The sequence below is a fragment of the Pempheris klunzingeri genome, chromosome 5 (genome assembly GCF_042242105.1).
Source record: "Pempheris klunzingeri isolate RE-2024b chromosome 5, fPemKlu1.hap1, whole genome shotgun sequence".
In the NCBI taxonomy this organism is placed as follows: domain Eukaryota; kingdom Metazoa; phylum Chordata; class Actinopteri; order Acropomatiformes; family Pempheridae; genus Pempheris; species Pempheris klunzingeri.
Genome location: NC_092016.1, coordinates 19,041,645 through 19,062,664, shown reverse-complemented (window position 1 = coordinate 19,062,664; position 21,020 = coordinate 19,041,645). Strand labels below are relative to the sequence as shown.

The window sequence follows — 21,020 nt, the reverse complement described above, 5'->3', positions numbered from 1 at the left end:
CACATACACATACGTTCGCTTTTTCTTCTGCATAACTGTTTCAGAAATGACATTTAAAAAAATATCTATCTTTCTCTGTCTTCCTATAAGTGCTGGTGTCGGACGCACAGGTACCTTCATAGCCATCGACCGTCTAATCTTCCAGATTGAAAGGGAGAACATTGTGGACGTGTATGGCATCGTCCATGATCTGCGCATGCACCGGCCCCTGATGGTGCAGACAGAGGTAAGACACAGTCACATGCGCTGTGCTGACTGTGGTACTGTGCATGTTGTTGAAACGATGAGATGAGTAATCTGCAGCTCGGTGAACTTTTGCATCTGATGTCCCTGCAGGACCAGTACGTATTCTTAAACCAGTGTGCCATGGACATCATCAGATCAAGAACTGGAACCAATGTGGATCTAATCTACCAGAACACCGCCGCTCTCTCTATTTATGAGAACGTAGTACCAAAAAAAGGCTTTCCCAGAAACGGCTACCACAATGCATAGGCCCGAGGAGACGCTCATGTCTCAGCTCCTTCTGTCTTCACTCTTAGCGAGAGACTGAGCAGACAGATTGTACTGAATTTATTTTTTATACCTGTCACACTTTTGTTAAGAGTCTTATACCTTTCTTGATTTAAACCTCTATTTTTTGGTATTTATTTGTTAAAACTATTGAATATTTGACAATGGAGGGACCTGCATATGGAGACACGAGAGTGGTCATAATCACTGACCAAAGACATTTGCATTATATGTAAACTTTGACTCTGATTCTCTCTGATCGGATTTTATATTGCTCAGTTATTTCTGCTTGTGTACTACTGTATGTGACTCACTGATGATTATGTGATTACTCAGGTAATGTGTTGGATGCTGTACAGGTATTATTACAGACACCTTTGGACAGAAGAAAAAGTTTGAAATTGCCTCTTAAAAAAAAAAGAAGAAAACTGCTGGCATGGATACTGCGTGCCTTTTTAAAACCTATATGGTTTTAAACCAATAGGTGTCACTCTTTCATTTTTGTTTGAAACTGAAAAAGACAATCAGGGACTGTTATTATTTTACCTTGTCAGAGGAACTTTAAGATTAAATGTATCATATTTTATTAAAGTCTGTCAGATCATCCAGCGAACTGTTTTTGCACCTCTTAAGCCAATTCGAACTGTGCAATGCCTTTTAAATGAAGGAGTTCTGTTGTTTGTTGTTGTAGAGACCTTTGTATGTGTTTGCCATTTAGTGCCTTTAGTGAATAATGCACTGGATGCATTTGTCTGTCTACACTTTTTTAAACTATAGAGATGTATTTTTATCAGTGTCGTTAATTACACTTTGGCCAGTTCCTTGTGAAACTGTTTGGAACATTTTTCTATTCACACCGCATTAGATTTTTTTTTTTTTTTACAATTTAACGTTTTTTAAACATTTTAGTCGGAAGTTTGGTGTGAGAAGATCCATCCTGCACCAGTGTGCACTTTGATGAATGTAGAGGTCACACCCATTGCCTTTGTTAATTTTTTGTTAATGTCCTTCTCTACATTGCACATTCCTCAGAGAGTTATGTCACTTCCTGCTGCATATCTGGTCTATCTATGGACATTTCCTGTCATGTTAAAATCACCAGAGCAGCACAAGCTCCACAGGCTTTTTCAGCTTCTAAAGGGCAGAATTTTCCATGAGGCAGGTACGTTTTTTTCTAAGATAATTGATGTGTGTGGTTGATATTTTTAAGTCAGTGTTTTGTTTTCGTTGTATCATAATGTACGTAATGATTGAATGCACTTATGTATTATAGCAAATAGTCACAAAGTTTTAAGATGTTTTTGCAATGCTTGCTGGTACAATGCAAAGGTATAAAAGGCGCAACGCAAAACAATGGGATTAAAGATACACTTTTACCCCCCATTTTTGTGTGGCCATGCTTTGTGTGCTTTGAATCAGTGTGTGAGTGAGTGCCGTCCCAACCTCTCCTTTAGTGGAACCCAACATCTTTTTACTCTCACTATCATATTGTGTGTTACAATAATGACTTTCGATAATGGTATCACTCAGAATAACCTATTTTTTATATTATGTCAACATACAATAACATTTTACAAGCTAATATCATTAAAACATACCTTAGACAAGCTGTGACAGCTACACCAGACACTGCACTGCTCATGAATTCATTTTGCAAAACACTTTGAGAATTGTTTCAGTGAAAAGGAAAGATCGAAAGAAGCCAACAATAAAATGCTGCATGCTGCAGAGGAGGACTGAGCTGGAATACCTCTGCATTATTCAGACAAACTTTGAGGTTGCAGGTAGCTAAGTGCACCCTCAAAGGCTGAATAAATAATGCAATTTCTGTTCCTTACTCCATGAGGGAAAAGCTTTCTACACAGAAACTTCAAAAAGTTCTAATTTTACAGCTCATGCTAGGCCTACACTCGGGGGAGTTTTGCGCAATATGGAGGTGTTTTTAAGGGCAATCATTTTCACACAGTACAGGGCACTCCAAGCACGGAGGTAATACAAGGTTTCGTCAGCATGTCAGCTTCAATAAGCCTGATATTTCTCATGTCTTATAAAGTGTGCCTCCTCCTCTTTCCCCCATTTCTTCATCTCCCCCCTCCACCCCTCCTCCTCATCCTCGTTTCATGTCTCTCAGACTCAAAAGTTAGACCTAAAAATAGAATTTTGCATTTGAAAGCCTCTTTCTAGTTTGCTATGCTGTCAGTTGCAATGAAAAGTATACAGAGCACTGCAGCTGTTATGAGAGCAATCTAACTTGCAAAATACCAAATTAAAATAGGACAAAAGACAAGTGAGTGATCCAAATTCAATGATGAGCTCAAATGCTTATGTGCCAGTAAATCCACCATAATGGATTACACTGGGATATTTCAGCTTCTGATTGATGCTTTAATTTTCAGCTTTGAAAATATAAAAAAAACAGTCTCAAATGAGGATTTGCGCCCTATTAGAGTAAGTGGAAGAACACATTTACTGTACTGTACTGTACCACAGAGCCTTTGCCCTCATTAAGGTAAGACCTGTAAAGTTTACACTGTAGCTGCACAAAGACTTTTAGGCTTAACACTACAGGGAGTCTGCCGTACATGTAGCTGTTAATGTCTGGCCTGCTGTGCAATACTGGCATCGCTGGTATCGTATTACAGCTCTCACTGGGCTGAACATCATTTTGTGAGTATGTTTAGGTCTGCAAAGCCACAGTGGACATTCAGTCTGTAGCAATACTCATCAAGGGCACGAGAGCCCGGCAAATTAAAGCAAAAGACAGACACAAATACTCACTATCAAGTTGTTAAAAACAGGAGTGTGCTGTGATCGAGCCAAAACAATGAAACAATGAAATTATTAAATATAATTCATTATACTTGTGCTTATTTACGTATGTCACTTTTCTTCCACTTCATACTATTCAGCAAAAATATTGCCCTCTAAATCCACAACACGTCATAACTTTACGCGATAAGTATTCCCATAAAAACATATGATCCGCTTATACAGTGGGATGAATTGTTGTACATTAAACTGATGAACTTGAAACCAGCCCCCCCACAACCAGCCACAACATTAAATGCTACTTATATGTTAATGCATCATTAACAATAATCCAATAAAACTATATATAACGCTGACAGGGGCCACTTTCCCAACTAATGAGTATCTTTACTTCTGATACTATACTGAAATTCAATACTTTTTAGTGGTGGAAAGTAACAGTACAGTAAAAGCAAGTTTGTTCACATTCATGTACTGTACTTACATATTATGTATTTCCATTTTATGCTAATTTATACTTCTGGTCTTTTACCAGAGAGAAACATTGTACTTTTTAATCCACTACACGTGTTCTCCATGAGAAAAAATGATATGATGTGCTTATGCAGAAAATGCAGTACTATTCCACTAATCTAACTCCACTAAAATATCTGAAACCAGCTCCACATTGATGAATTACAACATTGAAAAGCACAATAACATACTATTCAGTAATAATGTAACTCTGTGAAATGAGCAACTCTGCATAATACTTTAAATGCATTTTGCTGATAACACTATACTATAGTTTGTGGAATTATACTATGTTACTACATTTCACCCACTGTCCCATACGATATTCTAATGCTAATGTTAATACGTTACACTGACTTTTGCATTGTATTCTACATTGTACACGGTACATCTCTTTTATCACTAAGTACATTATTTAATCATAACATAGTCTGTTGTCACTGTCACTTCACCTTGTAATTATGTCTCCAAATTTAAAATGTATTTTAATTTTATATGCATTTCATGTTATCTATTTGTTAACTTTCCCCACTTATCTATACTTGTTGCTCTCCATGTGTTGCTGCAACAACAATAAAGCTTTATTTTAACACTTCTGCAGTCTTACTTTTCCTTCAGCAACATTTTGAATTCAGGATCTTTTTTTTTTTTTTTTAACTAGTAATAGAGTATTTGTAGAATAGGGTACTTTATTTTTGCAGACATGCTTCCTCCACCACTGGTCTTACCTGACAGCAGCCCTCCTCTCCATGCTGCTCACCTCCAGTGCAGCAGGTGTTGTGCGCCGCTGCGGCCACAGGTGTCGCCCGGGCTCCCTGTCTTGTTGTAGCAGCAGCAGCAGCAGCAGCAGCCGCCGCCAGATGAACCGCAGCAGGAGGATCCAGTCCTCTCCACACTCTCCATGTTGAAACGGAGCAACTTCTCCTCCAGCCAGCCGACTCCTACCGTCCGCCGCAGCCCGCCTGCCGCTCCCCTCAGCCCGGCCGTCTCTCTCTCAGCCCCCCTGACATGACGCCGGACCGGGACGGGAGCTCGGAAACAACTGTATGAGCTCCAGGCTGGTCGACACAGAGTAAGTTTACATTTAACTATCTGTCTTAGCTCACCACGCCAACCCGGCGAGGAAGATAACTTGCTATCTGTAGCGGACATTTCTTCTGTTTCCTCCACTAACGAGTGTTTTTATGTGCTAACTTGGGCTAGCTAGCCGAGCTCAGATAGCATTACCAGCTACACGGAGGGGACTCGCCTTTTCGCAGGACACAGACGGTGGTTTGGAGCATGGTAACGTCGCAATATTAGGAGGAATTGTTCAGCGGTGGTATTAACGCCATCTGTGTGTGTGTGTTTGTCGTGTCGGCTGGATGGGTAGTGGCTAACAGGCGACTAGCTCCATAAAGTAAAGCCCCGTCTCCACGCTAGCAGACCGTGCCCCATGCGGCTGCTGCCTGGCTGTCACTTGTTTGCATGGCAACCATGAACCCAGCCGATGTCTGGGGTGGCGGTGACCATCAAGGGCAAGTACCTCTGAAGGATTTCCTCATATTTATTCGTTTTTGTGCCTTCCTGCCATCACCTGCCTCAACTTAACTGGTAAATTTAACCAGTTAAAAAAGGATAATGTGTAACAGCGCGTGTGGCAGATCGGACCACAGCGATCAATGCCACTTCCAAACAACCTCCATTAGTCAAAGAAATCATAACAGTAATGGTCCTCATCCTAACGCCATGCAGGGCGCGATGTGTTGCCTGCAGCATTTAACGTTAAGACATAATGCAGTATGGAGCTGTAGATGATTCAAATGAGAGCAGCGAGCCTGGGAGACATTTAAATGTCAAATATATGCGGTGCAGGCCAAGACATCTACAGTGTGGCTCAACTCCAGGGTAGCTGGTGTAATGCCAAAGCTGTAACCTTTGACATGTGCTCACCATCAGCACACTAACCCTTTCCTGCAGAGACCTGAACTCCAAAATAGTAAAAGAAATTTTTCAATTTTCATGACACAGCCTTTATAACGTGCATATATGACTTTCCTGGCCAGAAATGAAGTGCTCTTGTGATTAGAACTAGGCTGATAAACCTGCCAATATTGTCTTATTGCGGAAATGTTATTACCAGCGCATATGTCAGCAGGTAAGTAAACCAAAATATGTTTGCACTGATATAAAAACAGTGTCCTCACTATATAGCTTCTCTAGCAGGGAGCGCTTCATACATATTGAGGTCACAACTTTAAAAAAAAAAAAAAAAAAAAGCTAATTTTCTAATATGAAAAATATTTATGTGTTTATGAAAAAAAAAGACTGACCAAAATGTCATTATCAGATTACTCTTAAATACTGACATTTCTGTCAGCCTTAAAAATCCAGTATGGGTCACGCTATACTTGTGATATTTGATCTTGATGAGATAATGACTAAATGTGGAGGTTTTACAGTGCCACTTCGCCTCATCCATCTCTGTCTAATTCCCAGTGCGGACAAAGACAGAAGAGCTCATCATCTTTAATCGTGTGGTATTATGTGGAGTTGGGCTTTTGCTGGAGATGAGAATAACACATAAGTGCACTTTAGTTAATAGTTAAAGGGGTTACTGGAATGTGTCACTCAAAATACTCGAAAAAAATAATCTGAAGAGAAGGCAATCTAAGTAGAAGAGGAAATGATTACCGGAGTGCTAGAAGTGAAATGTCGGGTGATATTTGGGAAATTGCGGCTGAGTGAGAAAAGGGTTTAACTGTGTGCCTCTTGTTCCCCACTTTCTCTTTTTGTCAAAGCTATTATTTTCTTTGTTGTCTCAGTCTCTCTGTGATCTGTCTGCACTTTCAATTGACTCCATCTCTCAGGGTTGGTTATACAGAATAATGACGGCCTGATAACCGTTATTAGGATCCTCTGTCGGACTGGGACTGGAAAAACATTGATCTCATATTGAATGACCGCAAAATGTCAGACTGCAAGTGGTGTCAGCAGCAGGGATGGTGACATATGGGCATATGGAGGTCATTGATACTGCGTGGATATTAGAAATAGGTCACCAGAGCACTAACAACACAACACTACTCCTAGTCACATATCTGGTTTTGATCAAGTCTGTGTCGCCTTAAGTACTCAGACTAATGCCGTTCATTAGATTGAGTCTTAATCCTCTGTAATCAAACAAATCAACATCTATTCCACTTTCTGCTGAGTTTTTCCAACTTAGCTTTTATGATAATGGGAGGTTTTCTGTGCTGATCTGTTAACACCCAAAGTCTAGTCATGTCATGTGACAGTCTACCTTGCACTAATCAGGTGGCGACATTTAATGGTGTTGGTCCCTAAGCCCATCAACTAGAACTGTGGCTTTGCTCGGCAGTGAATGACGAATTGAGAGAGAGTAGTTGCGAAAGAAGGAAAGGGAAATGGGTGGTGAGCATGTGAAGAGCTGGTTAAGCTGTTTCTGTGGGTGGCTAGTGCTGTTTTTTTATTTATTTCTTTTTTTTATCACTGCTTCTTCTAGCAGGAAGATGCAGCAACAGATGTCCCAACTTCCATGCTGTGTTTTGAGGAATGATTCCTCAACTTCAGATCGCCCCGGTGCTTTAAGCTGGCTGTGTAATCGCAGTTTGCCTGGTTTGAGTCCAGCTGGGGACCTTGTGTTTCACACAATCTCTCCACTCTCCCCTCATTTCAGTCTAATCTCTAATATCCACTTTAAGAGTACAGGCACCGTGTGTCAGGGTGTCAGATTTGGGGATTTTATACCGTTTTTTTTTTTTTTTTTACATTTTAGTTGAGTAGTGCCGGGATTGTTCATTATTTTAGGCAACCAAGTAGAGCTTTTGCCCTTTATATGAATAGTATGACAGTATAGAGACAGGAAAGTCATGGTACACTCCATAGACCGCTCAACCACCAGTTTATTCAGCTTTATCTGTGGGCAGGTGTTTTGTCCCTCCACCTGCCAGCCTCAGGTGCAGTCAGCTAGAATTGGCATTCAGGATTTGTTATTTTCAGGGTATCAGTAGATCAAAAGGATAACAAATTGCACAGCAGTTACTTCTGTTTTCCTCTGTGTCACTCTCATTTTCGGTGGGCCTCCTATTCAGCTCTCATGTTGTGTTAGAGCAGTAATCGAGCCTGTTTGTCCCATGTAATGTGAGTTGTTGTTGTGTAGTCTCTCCTGCTTCTTGTTCACTTTACAACTGTGGGATGGGCCATGACCGTGCATGCAATCGTGGCAGTGACAAGAAGAGATCAAGCAACTAATAATGATTAATTAATGTTGAATGAGCGTGGGGAGATGGAGAGGGGTGAGGGGAGACATTTGGGAAAGACCAGACAACAAGGAGGACTGATAGCCAGTAATAAGTGAGGCTTTTACCTGCATTGCAAAACACATAATAGGCAGTACAAGGTGTAAAGAATGTATTGAAGCAGCCTCTAGGACGCCTATATTACCTCCTATTGTGTCACTTCCCACTAGAAGTCTTCTTCATTGGCTACACTTTGTCATGGAAGTTTCCTACTCCAGGGTTTGATAAGTGGCTCAGTGCCGTCCCAGTTCCCCTGAGATGTCAATGCTTTCCCCGACATCTAGTGGGGGAATCTAGGCTAATACTGCTCCATATTGAATCTGTCTCTTTGCCCTGAGAGAGCAAACGCACTTTTAGCAGCCTCTGTTGTGCCAAGATTCCCCTCCCCTCCCAGGGTCCTGCAGAGGATTTTTGTTACTTTACAGCTGTAAGTTGGCCTTATGTCTAAAAACAGCCCATCACGTTTCTCTTCACAGAAAACTCATCTGTGTGACCACAATAAGGCGTTGCTGCCATGTTCAAGCTTATGACAGAGCTGCACCATTAAGTCGGTGACATATACTGCTTGCTGTATGATCCCATTCATACATAATGATTTGTTCAAAACTTTTAGCCAAATGGAGACATTATTCGTACAAATATCACACTATTAAAGCCACCTTACATTGTTAATGTTACTCTGGTCCAGTTTTAACTGCTATAATGTTAGATATTCTTTATGAAGACAACAGCAGCGTAACGTATGTAGATGTGTTTGTCATTACAAAAGTCAGACAAAATCAAACTTTTGAGCTTTTAATTTGAATTGCATAATGTGTCTTTTATTTTGTTACAAGTAATGATCCCTGTCTCTTATATAAACAGTTATTGAGCTTGACAGCTTTATTGACTTTATTATTGTCTCCTACTTCCACACTTTTGAACCCTTGTTATACTGGGGTCACTTGTGACAGCCTATGTTCGAAATAATCTAATAGACAAACACCTGAATTTCCAGTCACAGCCTCTTTTGCATCTCCTTTTCTTTAAACAGAAACAATAAATCCCGGTTCCTCATTCTTTGTCTGCCTCTTGCTTACCATATCCAGAACAAACACACACACACACACTCACTCAAATTTAGGGTTTGCGACTAACCTCTTGACCCCTAGGCGTTTGTTCCTAGGCTGCTGGGTAGCTGGCGTGCGTATTTATAGAGCAGGTTTAACACCATAGATCCACTGCACTTCTTCTTCCAGAGTCTGTGGTGGCCTGAGCGTTCTCACGGTAGCTAGCGCCTCTGCAATCAATATCCACCTCTCACTTATCTCTAGCTTAATGTATGGAGCGGCTGCTTGTGTAAATGCTGCCGGCTTTACTCAGAACCCAGTGTTTTTACTTTGCTGTACAGTTGAAAACGTAACACAAATTCAAAAGCTACAAAACTATACAATGTCAAGAAAAAAGTAATACATTATACACATAGATTAGAGAGAGTATTCAGTCTGATGGTTTATGCTGTTTATGCCTGTGCTTGGCTCATTTATAATGTGTATTTATTCTTTGGATGTACCCCTGTGTAGTCATGAACACTTTTGCAAAAAATCTAGAAGTGTGAAGCAGTTGTACATATGTCCTTACCATGATCTGCATTTGTTTGAAAGCTGTCACTGAGTGGCAGACCTGGCACAAGGACGTCGTCCAGTCCCTGAAAATGATTGGCACTGGGTACACTCCATGTCAACGCTGATAATCTGCAGTTTCAAGGGATAAGCCGCAGCGTCTGTGTTGAGTTAACAGCAATGTAGTTGTGGGTTTTGAACATACTCTGTATTACGAAAGAGATGCATGATTGATTACGTCATGGTTTTAACGTCAGTCTGTTAAAACCCTCTTTGGAGGGTCATCATGGTGCAAGAATATCTGTGCAGACTATCTCAGATTGGCTCAAATGTTTGACACAGATCTGCCTGCTGATGTTTTCCTGTCTCGTTATTTCATTGTTCAGACAAATCAAACAACGACTAATGTAATGTCTTAATTTTGCTCATTCAGTAAATGAATAGCCTGCAGAGTATTTATGAGGCTGTTTAGTGTGTGATTTTCCTAATGGCGATGCCAGGTGAGGAGAAAAGGTGACACTGTGTTAGTTAACACTAAAAGGAAACTTGTGACACTCAGGTGTAGCTGTCTTTGCCAAGCAGCTCCAGGAAAGATCCAGCATCGCCTTAACCTTTAAGACAGACCTCAGGTTTCAGAGCATGGGCCGTTTCCATCACAGAGGACTGTCATCTGACATCAGTCTTAAAGTGGTACTCTACCCAGAATCTATCTTTTGGGTATTCACCACTGGCTTATAAAGGGGTTTACGCTTTGACTAGCAATGAGAAGTGGCCATAGATAGTTTTATGTTGCTTACAATGTTTCCAACAGTGACCGGGCATCGCACAGAAAACAAATCAAGCATTTCTTCACACTCCCTCTCACCAGTATTTTGTGTCTCCCTGCTTCTAGCACTCCCCCCCCCCTCGCTTCCGCTCTTTTGTACTTAGATAAACACATCTCGGTCTGATCTCTATACTGAATTCACAGAGATGAAATTGGTATCGATCTTCTCGTCTAACTCCTGGTATGAGAGCAAACAAGTGTAATTCCTAGAATGCCAGACTGTGATTTTGTTTTGTTGATGCAGCACTGCTTAGATTCTGCTGCTTGTTTTGACATTTAAGCTTCTTTTAGTGACTGATCAATGTCAATCTTCCCATTATGCTAATAATTTCCACAAAAACATCAAAAAGCTTACCATAGCCGACACAGCTGGTTGCCTTCATGTAAAGTAGAGTTAATGATATACAGTGGGGTCTGTTTTTTATATATATATATATATATATATAAAACACATCTATTCCTGTGCTCACTCGCTCAGTCAAGCAGTGGGTGTGCAGCAGTGCAACGGAAAAAAGAAACCTTATCTACCCCATCCAGATCGACGCAGTGAAACAGATTTGTGGTCGATCTGATTGGGTCCACAGCTATGCTCCCGTCCTGGGTTGAATGCAGGTCAGACACTGCCAGGCTGTGCCAAGCTATGTAAGGTTTAGTAGAACCACATCTCATGTCTCTCGTTGAAAAAAATTGCATGAACACCCTGTCATCCTCTCCTTTTTCTCCTCTTCTTTGCAGGCTGCTTTGTACTTGTGCTTAAGGTCTGTAACATTTCATGTTCAAGCTGGTGATCACAGCCTTATTTAAAAACCTGGCCACCCACAGCCACAGTTCATGAAGATGAATCGCTGTTCGTTGTTAATATTATTGGTACTTATTTTGCAGAATGCTGGTCTCTTTGTAGTAGAAGACTAATGTCAGTGGGCCTTATGTTTACAGCAAAGCTCGTTTCAATAATTTGGGTTTGTCCGCAAAAAAAGACTCAGACAGTAGTTAAAGTAGAGTAGAGCAGTACATTATCATTATAAACCTACATCTTCAGACGTATATTTCCAAAGCAAGCCGTTTGGTTTTTTTTTTGCCTATTCTGTGTCACCATTATGAAGAGCACAACCATTAGTTCCCAAACAAGTATTGCGACGTAGAGCCCAATTTATTCAATTATTATTTTTAGACTGTTTTATGTTGACTGTTGGTATCATGTCGCTGGATCCCACTGATGTGTTGCTTACTAGTTTTATTTTGCCAACCCAGAGTTAAACCTAATGGCACAGACAGTGGGCCTCAGGGATGGAGGTCCTGTGATGAGCAAGAATTAGTCTGTAAGGCAATTGAGTGCACTTAATATTAAGTGCCCTTAGACCCAATGCCATTCCTGTAAAGTCTAATCTGCTGTCATTATGAACAGGACGTGTGCTGACTTTGAGTCCCTTTGTCTCAGGCTTCTGGGTTTTCTGTGTTCATGCAGGGAAAATGATTAAGTTTATGGTCTGTTTGTCTGTGTGACCTGGCTTAACTGGACAAACAATCCCTGTGTGCCTAAGGGCACTTGTAAATATCAGCCTCCTTTATCCACTTAGATTAGAATTTCAGATCCAGGAGCAGACAAAGGACTTTGTTCAATAATCAGTTAATTGAAAACGTGGACTCCTAAACAGACGCTGACTTCATATTTGGCTTTTGACAACTGTCTACCTTCACAGCAGAGCCGTCTATGACCTGCTCCAGCCGCGCTTGAGATAACGTTAAGCTAAGTGGACATGTATTGATGGAGATGAAGCTGGATAGAATGGGAAATAGAGGTAGCTGCTGATGAGATGATTGATGGATTTTTTTCTTTTAAAAAAACAAACAAAGAAATCAAGGTGTCTGGTTTGTAAAAACCCTCAATCACAGAAAATTATCACATACCACATGTAATATTATCATCATGATTTAACCTTTTAATGTAATCTGAAAAACAACAATAAAGCACTGCAGAACAACATATCTATTTTAGAATATATGAGTCTAACTGGTCTGCAGTCAGTTACAGTAACAAATCACACAAACTAAAGTGCACATTGAAATATTTTTCAGGTTCTACCTCATATCTAATACCTAATATTTTGATAACTCAGAGCCTCATAAACATGTAATATGGAAACATGAGGACGCATCACCTGAATAATTTTGCAGTGCTTTTTTGAATCTGCTTCATTTGGAGATGTACTGTGGAACATTTCAGTCAGTGATCCCTGTCGGATGGTAGTTGGCTTATTTCACACTGGTTGTCCAGTTTTTCGCAACCATCATACACGACCTCATGATGCCTTTTTTTAATTAATAGATTTGCAGTGTTGCCTCGTCTTGTAGCTATGGTAACGTTCTTCACATTACTGTACTCTATTATTAGCCTCTGTAGAGCATCTTCTCCAAACCCAAAATAGGTTCAGACAACAGGTATATTGTTCCACTTTGGTGACACTAAAGTCACCTCCTGCTCTTAAATGTTTTCTCTCAGTAGTACTGTATATTGAAAATTGCATTTTGTTATATTGCAAAGTTGGTTTAAATTTGATTTACTGTTCAGCCCTCGTTTCTATCCACTACTAAATTCTCAGTTGGAGCACCTCAAGTCTCGCCTCAAGTCATTAGTCACACCCTTCCTATTGTTCTCCTTAATTGAGCCAGAGACACAACTATAAATCAGGGCAGGATCTGGCCTGGACCCCTCCTATGAGTCAGTCTTGGCTCTCAGCTGGGAAAGTTGGCGAGCTCCCTGTGTTCTTATGTAAATGATTCTTGGTTGTATGCTTGCAAGAAGCATGCAGAGGGCTTTTTATACAATATGCATGTAGCAGTGTTTCTCCCATCCATAACCATATGGTTTTCAGTTGCAGTGGTAGTGTGGCTAATTGTTTCCTTACTGTATTTTCACCCCGATGGATGGATGGATGGATGGATACTTTATTCATCCCTTAGGGGAAATTCAGGTGAGGCGAGGACAATTTGAAATTAGAATTTGAGAGTACAAGACTTTGGCAAACTAACAAATATAATATTATATTATAAATAATAAATAATATATTAGTGACAGTGTCTCTACATGTCCAAGTGATATATCAAGGTAAATCCAACAATTCAGGGATTCAAATGTTGTTTTTGTGGGCCGGTGGTGTGCTGTTGGACTGCAGTGTGAAGGTAGAAAGGAATACAAGTCCTGAGGTGAATGCAACCACATAATCCTGGAGCGTCACTTCTATGTAGCATGCAGTTTATTTCATTGCGCTGAGAATTGGTCCTGAGGACAGATACTTAAATGTCTGGTCTGAATGAGAAAATGTAGGACAGCAAGGAGTGTGTATTAGAAAGTGGTGGAGGCCTTCCATCCAAACCATGCCATATTCTGGGTCACGGTGTCTTCCACCCCTCCTCTCTCTTTGCACATGCACTCTTGGTGCATTTGATTGTTCTTCTGCCATATGTTAGACATGTCATACAAATCCGTCTTTTGTGTAGGACAAAAGGAATACATAAAGAGAAATTGGTACTGCTTAGTTATTTTAAGGATGCCACAGTCCTCTGAGATGATCATAAATTGCCCCTCCTTCTCTCTTGTCCATGTCTTTCTGCCTTCCTCCAGTTGCCGTCTGTGCTTGGCTCCCATCTCCTCTGCACTGCCTCTCCCCTTTGTCTTTGTCCCTTAAGTGCCGTCAGCTCAGGGATTCTCTCTCAGTTCACTTCTTATTTAGGTTAGACATACTCAAGTGTTAGGGCTTCCTCCTTTTCTCAGCGGCAGCATTTAAAGGCATAGATTCTGTCTCTGCTGCCCAACCTATTGTACACTTGTTGGTTTGCCATTAGATTATTAAGAGGGGTGTTATGTCTGCTGAGATCCTTGCCAAGGTCTTTTTTTGAACTGCTGAAATTATTTGACTTATTTTTTTTGCTTTTACAGTCACTGTGAACCTCAGTAAAGTCTGACAATTGGTGATGCTGTATCTTTTTTTAGTCATTGAAGCTCTTGTAACCATGAAATGAGAATGATCCAACAAAAATATCCATACTCTATTAACCTTGAAAAATATAGTTGAAATTTCTTAGAGACAAACCTCTACTGTGCAAATGTTTATTCAGCCCTGTATTCTAGAGGTTTGTATTGAACAGTCCACAAATTGATAGCTGCTGTGTGTTTATTTGCCTGTGGCAAGACTGGTGCGATACTGAATTTTGGTTTGAGTTATTACAATAGTGAATCAGTTGGGAATCGTATTAATGCATTTGTTGTATATTTGGGGGTGTGTGTGTGTGTGTGTGTGTGTGTGTGTGTGTGTGTGTGTGTGTGTGTGTGTGTATGTGGGTTTTCTGCTTTGTGAATGGATGTGTGTGTTTTGGTTTTTGGATTTGTGGCTTATCACACATCCCGGCTGTTGGAGAATGCATTGTTCTTTACACAGACAGGATTAAGAGGCATTTCAAGGAAAAACAAAAGTAAGACCAGAACTGGGTGTTGAAAACAGCATTTTTAGCAGTAAACAATACTGTATGTCAAGTTCAGCCCTTTAGAATGAGAGTATAATGTCCATTTCAATGTAATTTTAACTCTGCAGGAGTGAAATTCCTTCAGTCCTCCTGCATTCACACCCTGTAAGGATGTGTATTTGTCCAGTGTAAGAGTGGTAGTCCTCCATGAATATGACCGTGTCTGTATATGTTTGAGTGCAGTTGACTGTAACTACTGCTGCTGTGGTTCTGTCGACTTAGTAAACGCACACACTGGCGACAATGCAATCATGTTTCTTTTCTGATTCTGTGAAAAATACTGTTTTTAATAACTTTCTTTTATTGGATTTGACCAGTGATAGACTACTCAAGTATTTCTTTTGCCCCAAATCTACATTAGCTGGAGACTAGATGAGATTGAGCGACAGTGGTTTGTTTTGAAGCAGCAAACAGGCTCCGCATTTGGCCCAGAGAGACGCTAGCGGCTGTCTTGGGACTGTGATAAGGTGGGGTGGGGCTCCACCCTCCTTAGCACAGTGGTGTGACCAGGAGGAGCATGGGAAGGAGAGACACCGGGAGTGAGCCAGTTTGTCTGTTTGTACTGTGTGAGTTAAAGCGAAACCTTACTCTAACTTTTGTACCACTGCAGGTGAGACAGGCTGCTCCAACAAAGGCATCTGAATGCGGTGTCTCCTGCGGCTCAGGTGAAAGGTAAGCTGAGCTCTCACCTGCTGACCCAGTCTGTAATGTCTTAATAATGCATACGCTCACTGTCCCTTCTAGCTTCAGTTAATCAAATGGTTTGCATGTGCCGTTCACATGTTACAGTCCGAGGTTAAGGTTTCATTTGTGAACCTGTTTTCTCTCAGGCGTCAGTCTACTTTCAAAATTTGACACAATTGCAAGTACATTTTTACCCAGTGTTGCCAGGAGGGATAACTCACTTTTTGAGCAGAGCAGAGAATTAGGGCATGTCTCTTAAGGTGTGAAGTAGATTCGCTTTCTGTTTATGCCAGTTTTTATTACTTTTTAAGCCAACTTGCTGCTATTTGATCACGGTGTCGCTTACAGCTGCAAAGCTTACATTTGTACTCTTTTGGTGACTTCTGCATTTCCAGACTGTGTGAGTATTGCAAAGTTGGAATACCGTGCAGCGTTGGTTTGACAGAACTGAGATCAGCAGCTTTACAGGGTGTGTCAGAGTCATTTGGGTTAGAAGGGAGTAAATGTTTGGGGTTTCACAAGGACAGTTGGCTACAGAGTGATTCTTCAGAGATATACGCAAAGCCTTAAAACTGGCAGGTTGCCTGGAGTCCATGTTGATCTTTCTTACAGTGGCAGGGAAGAGTAATGACTAGTTACTATTTCCTTCAGCCTACCATGCTTAGTGTACTGTGTATTATGGTCTTTATGCATGTTGGTTAGTTGTATGAACAGTACTGAAGACAGACAGCTGTTCAGCACATCTGCCCATTGGACACAAAAGTTGGAAACCAGGTGTTCCTATTACACAGACTCATAAAAATGTTTCATTTTTGTGGAACTGCTTTGACAGGAGTGACACAGTTATCTCACTTACTTTCTCTGCATTTGGTGTCCTGAACTTGCGTGCGGTCATGTCAGTAAGAAATCTTGATTTGCAGTTCCGTATACCCCAGAGACGGTAGCAGACTGCTCTGCTGAAGCCTTGAAAAAACACCACTTGCCTGCTCATATCTGTCAGGAAGCATTTGGATTCAGCCTTGCCCAAGCTGTTTGTCTTGGCATGTGTTCGCTGCACCAAGACGTATGAGATTTAACAGCAAATTACACATTAACCCGGAAAAATGTCTCAACCTGTATCCAACAGTCCACACCCGGTCTACTCTTGTCTTTTTGTCTACCTTAAAGCCACACACACATCTGAATTGCCATGACGCTAGGATAATGGCAATAAATACTTGGTTGTTTATGTTTCTATCAACTGAAGGACTGGCCACATAGTTCCCTTATCTGTTATATGTTCCATTAATAAGGTTTAGATCTAAGATAGTACAGTGTAGTGTCCATTTACTGGGCACAGAAACTGAAATAAAAAATTGGGTCAACAGAGGATGTCTTGAATTTCATACAATGATCACAATTTGTTTTACAGTAAAGAAAGCAGAAAGTTGTTGTGCACCATTTTCAAAATCTCCAGCAGCTCCACTTTAAACATATTTTTACCTCTGTGTTTAACTGAATAAAAGAGGTATTGCTAAGTACAGTTGGGGAATAACATAAATGTTACCTTTATGACTGTATCTTGGTCTCACATTCTCTTTTTTTTTGTTATTGTAATGACCAAATACCAAAGGAGACTTCATAGCTTCTACTAACTGTTAATTCAGTGTTAAAGACTGATTTCCCTGGTCGTTGATAATAACAATAAAAAGACAAATATGAATAAGAATATGGAAGTTGCTGTTAATGTTGTTAATAGCAGAACTGCTCTGCTTTCCATATTCTGTCTTTTGTAATAATTTAACTTACTATTTGATCAAGGAATTACGTGATTAGCATTGTCCAATACGAATGATTTAAGGTGCAGTGAGAGGAATAGGGTGGAAAGAGGGAATGTGTGCTTGTGTTATAAACCTTGAATCATCACAGTCCTATATATTTATTTGATGTAGCCCGGAGCCATTTCATGAAAGACCCGTCATACACTCATGCCTTGACCTTTGTAACAACGCATCTAAAGGAAAAGTACATTCAAATTGGTTGTCAGGGAGAATACATTAAGGGAAGTGCTAATCATGCTAAATAGCATCTGCACTGGGTATTGTAGAAGTCCATTCACAGAAAATAGAGTACTCAGCAGTCTCTTTTGATCAGCAAAGCAAATTGTTATTTAATGAGATCAACACTGAGAGAGCCAGAGTGAGATTTATGTTTATGTATTGTGTTCCTAGTGGTTGGAGAGTGGCTTTCTTCCATCCATCCTTGTGTTGGATTTGGATTCTACCTTTTATTAGTGACACATGGAAACCCATCTGGACTCAGTATTCCCTCTCAAACAGCATAACGACAGCAGAAGCAACACACCCATATAAAAATGTAGATCTCTGTTTTACAAAGGCGGCAGTAGAAGTCTATGCTGTGGAGATCTCAAACCTTGGCAAATAGATTGTGGATTCGAACCCTCTGCATTTCTTTATGGAATCTGCACGTTCTCTGTATTCTCCTGCTGCCTGTGTGGGGTTACTCCAGGTGCTCCAGTTTCCTCCCACAATCCAAAGAAAAGCAGGTTAGGTTAATTGGCCCGTAGGTGTGAATGTGAGCCTGAACGGTTGTCTGACTCCATGTGTCAGCAGTTGACTGGTGACCTGCGTACCCCACCTCTCGCCCAATGTCAGCTGGGATTGGCCTGAGCCCTCCGCATCCCTTGGAAGGATAAGCCGATATAGCTGATGGATGGATGGATGATCCTTAAAGGTAAAGCAAAGTGGCATATTTAAGAGAACTATTACGATTTAAGGTCCATCGTATATATGATTAGCACTCTGCTCTAGGATAGGGCTGTGTATCTGTCAGTGAAAAGCCTGGGAGCTGCTGCCAGCTTCTATAAAAGTGTCTGTCGGTGTGAGATTGAAATTGTGATATGTCCTTGGGTCGACAAGACAGAGGGAGGATGGATGGGCTGTGGGAAGCGTTAACCTGTTGACATATTGTCATCATTGCCTAATCAGTAGAGGTGCACAGGAAGGAAATGAGATGAAGTGTCAGTCGTAAAGTTCACGAAGTTCACAGCATCGGACAGACACAGGCAGAATGACAGCTAAATGCTAGAGCTAGAAATTTCACTTTCACAAAAAAATGTATAGAATGCTCTTAAAGACAAATGATATCCTTGGGTTTTGCAGGAACTGTGTTACATCCTCAGGAATTATTATAAAATAGGGTAATAATACATAAATAGGGGAGGAAAAAACCTGTAAAGCAAGAAACCCTCTCAAGAGTAGAACATGGACTAATGTAAAAAGACCTGTTTTGGAGAGTACTAGTCAAAGCTATGCAGATAACTTGATGAACCTGCTTCCCTTTTCTCAGTTTTCCTTCCCTTTATTTCAAAGTGTATGGCAGTGTATGGAGTCACTACATGTCTTAGCTACACATGCTACATATTGTTATTTTCAGGATATGTTGGGCTATTTTGGAATACCATTATTTGGCATGTAGTAGTATAGAGGCTCTGTGAATAAACAGAAGTTTATGGAAAAAAATCCATTATTTATAAATGATAAAATAATTCATTAATATATTAATATAATACAGTTCTTGACTACTGTTTGCAAAACCCAGTCATGACTGCACTTTACTTCAGCCTGAGAAAGAAATAAGGGACAAACTGGCCCCTATTGATGTATTTTCATTATCCTGGTGGTTCTTGGGACTGAAGGTCACTACAACTTACCCTGTATTCAACAAACTCCAGTAAACAGTTCATTCTCTCATGTGCCTTTTTATTGATGATGTTAGAACAGCAGCAGTCGTTGTAGATTTTCATGAGGACTAAATTCTAGACAAGAAAGAGCTGATTTGTTCTGTCAATAGATCTATAGAAAAAGTATTTCCTTTATTACATTACGTTCATTTAGCTCATGGGATGGCTTGTGATACTACTGTCAAGTGACTGTTTGGACAAAGGTCAGAACTTGTACTTTCACTAGGTTCACCCAGTTGCTTCCCATTCAGTGTTTTACAAATCATGAGTGAGTCTGGCTGTGGCAGTGTCCATTCATCTCGGGTGTGAGAGCACCCGGCGTGAGAGCAGGGCCAACTTTTTTCATTTTTTAGTAAGAGAGATGGAAGATGTAAGAGAGAGTTGGAGTTTAGTGAGTAATGTTTTTTTTAGGGCAGAAGTTGGCCTGTTCCTCTCTCACCGCTCCTCGCTGGGAAGGAGGAGTTGGAGGAGCCCCCTACTGAGATCACAGGTGGGAAGGGCGTAGCAGCTCATGGATCTCACCTAGTATTTCACTTTTCTGAGGATTGTGGTTTCCAATGCAGTTACGGTCTTAAGTCTGGATTGATTTAAAATATCTGCTTGTATGCTGCGTAGACATATTGCTAGAGGCTCCGACGTATAAAAGTTGGACTCTGAAAAGCTGCAATGTGCTTTTTCGTCGGAAGATAAAACCTGGATGATTATAAACAAATATTGACATTATGAAGAAGATGACGTCCAATAGTTTAGCATTACTAAAACACACATAATAATAGTCTCATGCACAATACACAATGCACAATTTTTTACAATACATTTCCATTTGAAATGTCTCCTTCACAAGAATGACTGGTAGCTTTAGTGTATTGGACAGAGGGAAATGTATTTAAAGTATTTTGCCTGAAGCGGTTACAGGGACTTATGTAAGACTTGATAGACTAAACAAGGGGCCTTATGCATTTGCACAAATGTGCAGTTTGATTTGATAAATTGATTTGATTCATTGCACCAATTTGTAAAGTGTTTATTTTCTATAAAGTGACAATGCTCTGTGAACTTCGGACATTAACTGCATGTGGCCAGCAACATTCACCTACCTTGTCTGTGCCTCTGTAAATGTGCCAGTGTAGGTGTGTAATGGCTCAGACTCTGACTCATTTCAAAGCTTATCAGGAGCTCTAGTCTCAATCCTCTGTGTTTTTTCTCCAGTTTGTTCATTCATAAAGTTGTAGAGCTTTTTTAAATATGCAGTCAGTACTTTGGCCAACAACCAGTGTCTGAGCTGAAGGTGGAAGTAGCAGGTTTGTTTTGCCTAGCAGAAATACTATTGCAGAACCCTTGATCAATGGATACATTTGCTTAAAGTTGCCCAAAGAAAATCTTATTTGAGAAAATATATCTCTGCCGTAATTTATTTCATTTTTAGCAGCTGGTGATTGATTAAATGTGATATTACAGTGTGAGGAGTCTGTAATTGGCTCCCACCCTCTGCCAACCACTGGGCTGCTCTTAGTTTAAGCGTCATTAATTAAAGTCATTCATCCGACACC

At 40.5% G+C, this 21,020-nt stretch overlaps 2 protein-coding genes across 6 annotated transcripts in view; both read left to right on the top strand.

Moving 5' to 3' along the window:
• LOC139201789 (receptor-type tyrosine-protein phosphatase eta-like) overlaps nt 1-1,888 on the top strand; it is a 39,304-nt gene extending 37,416 nt beyond the window's left edge. Inside the window, exons 27-28 of the mRNA XM_070831207.1 lie at nt 91-226; nt 337-1,888. Of these exons, the coding sequence (XP_070687308.1) occupies nt 91-226; nt 337-495 (295 nt within the window). The 3' untranslated portion in view covers nt 496-1,888. The remainder of the gene's footprint in view (nt 1-90; nt 227-336) is intronic.
• A 2,740-nt stretch (nt 1,889-4,628) lies between these two features.
• The window catches only part of osbpl5 (oxysterol binding protein-like 5), a 40,542-nt gene continuing 24,150 nt past the window's right edge, over nt 4,629-21,020 (top strand). Inside the window, exons 1-3 of one of the 5 annotated variants that reach the window (XM_070831210.1) lie at nt 4,629-4,867; nt 15,655-15,716; nt 18,341-18,461. In XM_070831210.1, the coding sequence (XP_070687311.1) occupies nt 18,437-18,461 (25 nt within the window). In that variant the 5' untranslated portion in view covers nt 4,629-4,867; nt 15,655-15,716; nt 18,341-18,436. Of the gene's footprint in view, nt 4,868-15,612; nt 15,717-18,337; nt 18,462-21,020 lie in introns of those variants that run through there. The other 4 variants (XM_070831208.1, XM_070831211.1, XM_070831209.1 and 1 more) reach the window with 4 other exon arrangements.